At 38.4% G+C, this 4037-nt stretch overlaps 1 protein-coding gene across 1 annotated transcript; it reads right to left on the reverse strand.

Annotated features, from left to right (window-relative positions):
* Positions 1-433: 433 nt before the first annotated feature.
* Positions 434-2392, reverse strand: TM35_000063820 (uncharacterized protein; the record flags this gene model as incomplete). The annotated part of the gene is made up of 1 exon (XM_029023419.1): positions 434-2392. One exon carries the CDS (start codon positions 2390-2392, stop codon positions 434-436), a length of 1959 nt encoding a protein of 652 aa, XP_028885443.1.
* Positions 2393-4037: the final 1645 nt, after the last annotated feature.

Consider the following 4037-nt stretch of genomic DNA (forward strand, 5'->3'; position numbering starts at 1 on the left):
AAACACACAAAAATAAACACACAAAAAAAGGTGGGGAGAGTGCGATCAGACTGGGGCGACAATTTTTCTTGCTCATGGGGACATCAAAGTCTGTGATGTTGTGTCATGGTCATCATGTCGTACAGGTAATGCGGGTATACTGCTGTGATTATTCATGTTTTTCTTGTTTTGTGAAGCTACCTTCCTAGTTTTTTTTTTTGTTTTTGTAGCAGAGATTGGGAAAAAGTTGAATTTTTGGTATTAATTGAAATGTTGATGTATTAGATAGCTAGGATAGTGTTTATGATTATCATTGTTATTTTTTAAAATATTATTCTTGTTCGGTCTCGTACTTTTATTTTGGAGTCATATGCTCTTTTTTTTTTCTTTTTTCTGTTTTCTGTGTAGTTCAAGCGTTTGGTTCATGTTGTGGTTTACCACATTTTTCTTCTTTTTATCTGTCAAGAACGTATTCACCATTTTTTGTCCTTCCTTGGAGAAACCAGATTGGCTGCCAACGATTAGGATTTTTTTCGTCTAACGTCTCATCGTCAGAGTAAAGTGTAATTTCCTCTTCATGCCAATCGTCTCGTTGCCATTCAATTCTAAAGCGGCACCCGGGCTTGTGTTCCTTTTCGTTTTCTGTGTTTTTCTCTGTTTCACTACTCATCTCGTTGTTCTCATTACGTTCGTCTTTGATTGCTTCTTCCTCATTTGTTGTCTTTACCCCACCTTCATCTGAGTTGCCGAGTACTTGAAGAATAGTACCAAGGGCATAAATGTCCGTCATCCATAATCGTACTTTTTGCCCTACTTCTAAGCCGTGTGCCCCCTTAGGTACAAATGCGTTGGCGTTATGATCTGTACGAGGAGGTACTGGTGGTATTTTAGTGATATACGTATTGGCAAGTGCGGATCCCATGTATTGTGTGAGAAAGGCATGCACAGATGCCTCATATGATGTCCCAGCAGTATCTGTATCTCGTTCTTCAGGACGATCATCATGTGGAATAACAATATCCCATCTTTTTCCATCTTTATCTGTCTTTTCCTTTGTTTCTGTTGTTCGTTGTCTATCTGCAATGGCGACAACAAATGTACCACCCACGACGGCGTCTGTTATAACAAAAGGCTCAAGTGCCTGCACGAGTTGTGGACTTGCACGTGGGGCCCCATTTGGTGTACCGTTACTTACCCGCGCGTATCCGTGTTTTCCCCAAACGCAAAGTTTCCCGTCGTGGGTGAGAGCTGCAGAGAGTGTACCGCGTCCAGCCATCACACGTGCGATAGTTGGTGGAGCTGCGGCAATGACATTTGGTGTGAGTTGCCCGTCACCGCGTGGCGTACGGCCAAAGTGATACACCACAGCGGATGTAAAACAAGTAGGATCAGGAGAAGAAGTATTATTATTATTATTATTATTAGTAGTACTCGTATAGGAATGAGAGAGGTTGGCGACACGAAGCACAAGTGTGTGTTCATCACCAGCAGCCACACCGACGAGTTTCTCCGTATCGGCGCGTGGTGGAAAAGAGACACACCGCGGTGTTGCACTGGAACTCGTATTGCCACTACCGAGTTTACCATACGATCCATCACCGCATGTGTACACCGCATCTTGACTGCGGCAAACCATATGTGTGCGGCCCACCGCCAGCTCCAACACACAGACACGATGGCGGACAAACCATTGTATAAGTGTTGGCACCGATACGTTTGTGCGTACCTCTTGCAGTGTTCGCGAGTCCAGACGCTCACCGGTGTCACCATGCCCTAATTGTCCATATTGGGCTTCACCCCAACTGTAAACTTGTCCTTTTGCATCTAAGGCGAAACTGACATTTCCAGCAGCGTAGACACTGCGAATATGGGCCAGACCACTTACTGGTGTAAACCCATCCACTGTCGTACGAACACCCAATTGATCAAAAGTGTTATCACCTGCCGCAAAAACACCACCAGCGCTTGTACAGATGAGTGTGTGTTTATTTCCACAGGCAATACTCGTTATCGTTGTACCCGCCGATAAGAGTTCTTCAATATGTAGTTTTGTTAACGTCGTTGTGTATTCCGGCACACGATGTCCCAACTGTCCACTGTGATTACTCCCCATTCCATACACCGTGAATTCCATATTATTATCATTATTATTATTATCATGATTGCCCATCGTTCCTGTAGTTGTTCCCCTCTCCGCTGGGGACACGAGTGCCACGATATGTTTCTGACCACAAGCCACGAGTTTCACCACCAGTCGTTTGGCATCCAAACTCTCTAATCGCTCGGCATCGTCGCCGGCACTACTCACCATTGACGGGGCGGGCGGCACATACACTGGATAGCGCAGGGGTGGGCGATTGGGGTTCTCCACCAGCTGCGGCGCCTGGAAGTTGTAACTGCCCCAGAAGAACATGAGGGAAAATGAAAGAAAAGAGTAAAGAAGAGAGAAATCCTCAATATATATATATATATATATATATATATATACACTGTAATAGAGGAATAAAAAGAAAAAGCTACAATGTGTGTACCTTGTATGTTTTACTTGTGAAAAAGCCGTTTAATAATAATGGGTGGAAACAGGAGAGAGAAGAGAGAGAGAGAGAGAGATAGAAGAACACTCAAAGAGATAAAGGGGGCATTTGTTATCATGATAAATCCGCACATCTCCCAACTCCGAGGAATTAAATAAAAAGATATATTCTGATAACCGAAAATAAAAAAGAAGAAAAAAGAATATTATAGGACTCAGAAATAATAAAAAGCCAAACCCACCGTAGCAACGGTTGTGTACCCCATAAGAAAAAAGAAAAGAGACAATAACAGAAATAAAAAAAAAACTAATGTATTTATGGCATCAGTGTGGTAGACGAAGTGTGGAAAGTGAAGAAAAACTTGATAAGAAATAAATTAGCCATAACCATAGCAAAAAGGAAATATTAAAAATAATAATAAGAAGGAAGAGTACATAATATTACGAAAATATATCTGTAGTGCTGTGATCACTACGTATATATATATATATATATATATATATATATATATGTGTGTGTCTGTATGGGTATGTGTATGGGTGTGTGTCTCTGTGTTTCAGTGTACGTGTACCAGAGTAATAAGAAAACTACAATTGCGCTATCATTTATTTTTTTTTCTTTTCTCAACATTCAATGGCGGTTCATATCCTTTACCCTTATTATTGTTATATATCATTGAACATTTATTTATTTTTTCTTTCTTTCTTTCGTTGTATACCATTTACTTTGCTCAATAACTGTAGCAATGAATGAAATATACCAATTAATAAATAAAGAAAAGAAAAAAAAGAGGGGGTGAATACATCTGCCGCCAATATATATATATATATATATATATACGTTGATTGTATCCCATCTCTTTATTGTAAAGACAACAGAAAAATGAGACCAACAACAACAAGAAGAAGAACAGTAGCAACTCTGTTTTTTTTTTTTTTTTTTTTTTTTTTTTTTTCTTCTTTTCTTTCCTCGTTTTCTTTTTTTCATGTCAACTAAAAACGAAAAAAGAAAGAAAAAAATTACTGTACTATAAAACTAGTCGATTCATCATTATTCAACATCGCACTCTGCAAAGATAAAATAAATAAAAATAACAAAGAAACTGCAACAATGTATACGTAATAAGTATATATATATATATATATATATATATATATATATACTTATGTGTTGTGTGTGCATTGTTTGTGGAGGAAAACATACCCAAGACGAAAAAAAGAAGATAAGTAAACGGGCAAAATACGGAAGAACTTAAGAAATATAAATATATTTATATTTATATAAATATAAAAATCGAAAAACAGTAACAAAGAATAGCAACGTGAAAATACACTGAAGAAAAAAAAAAAGAAACACTCACCTCCAATTTCCTATCGTTTTCCTATCAAACGCGACTTTGCTTAACAAAATACCCTCATATATATATATACTCTTGAGGAAATATTAATTAGAGTAGTTAAACTCAAGGAAGGAGCGGAGGAAAAAGGATATTATTATTAGTATTAGAGAAGGATGGGGTGGAAA

This window comes from Trypanosoma theileri (genome assembly GCF_002087225.1).
Source record: "Trypanosoma theileri isolate Edinburgh chromosome Unknown TM35_Tth_6_V1, whole genome shotgun sequence".
NCBI lineage: Eukaryota > Euglenozoa > Kinetoplastea > Trypanosomatida > Trypanosomatidae > Trypanosoma > Trypanosoma theileri.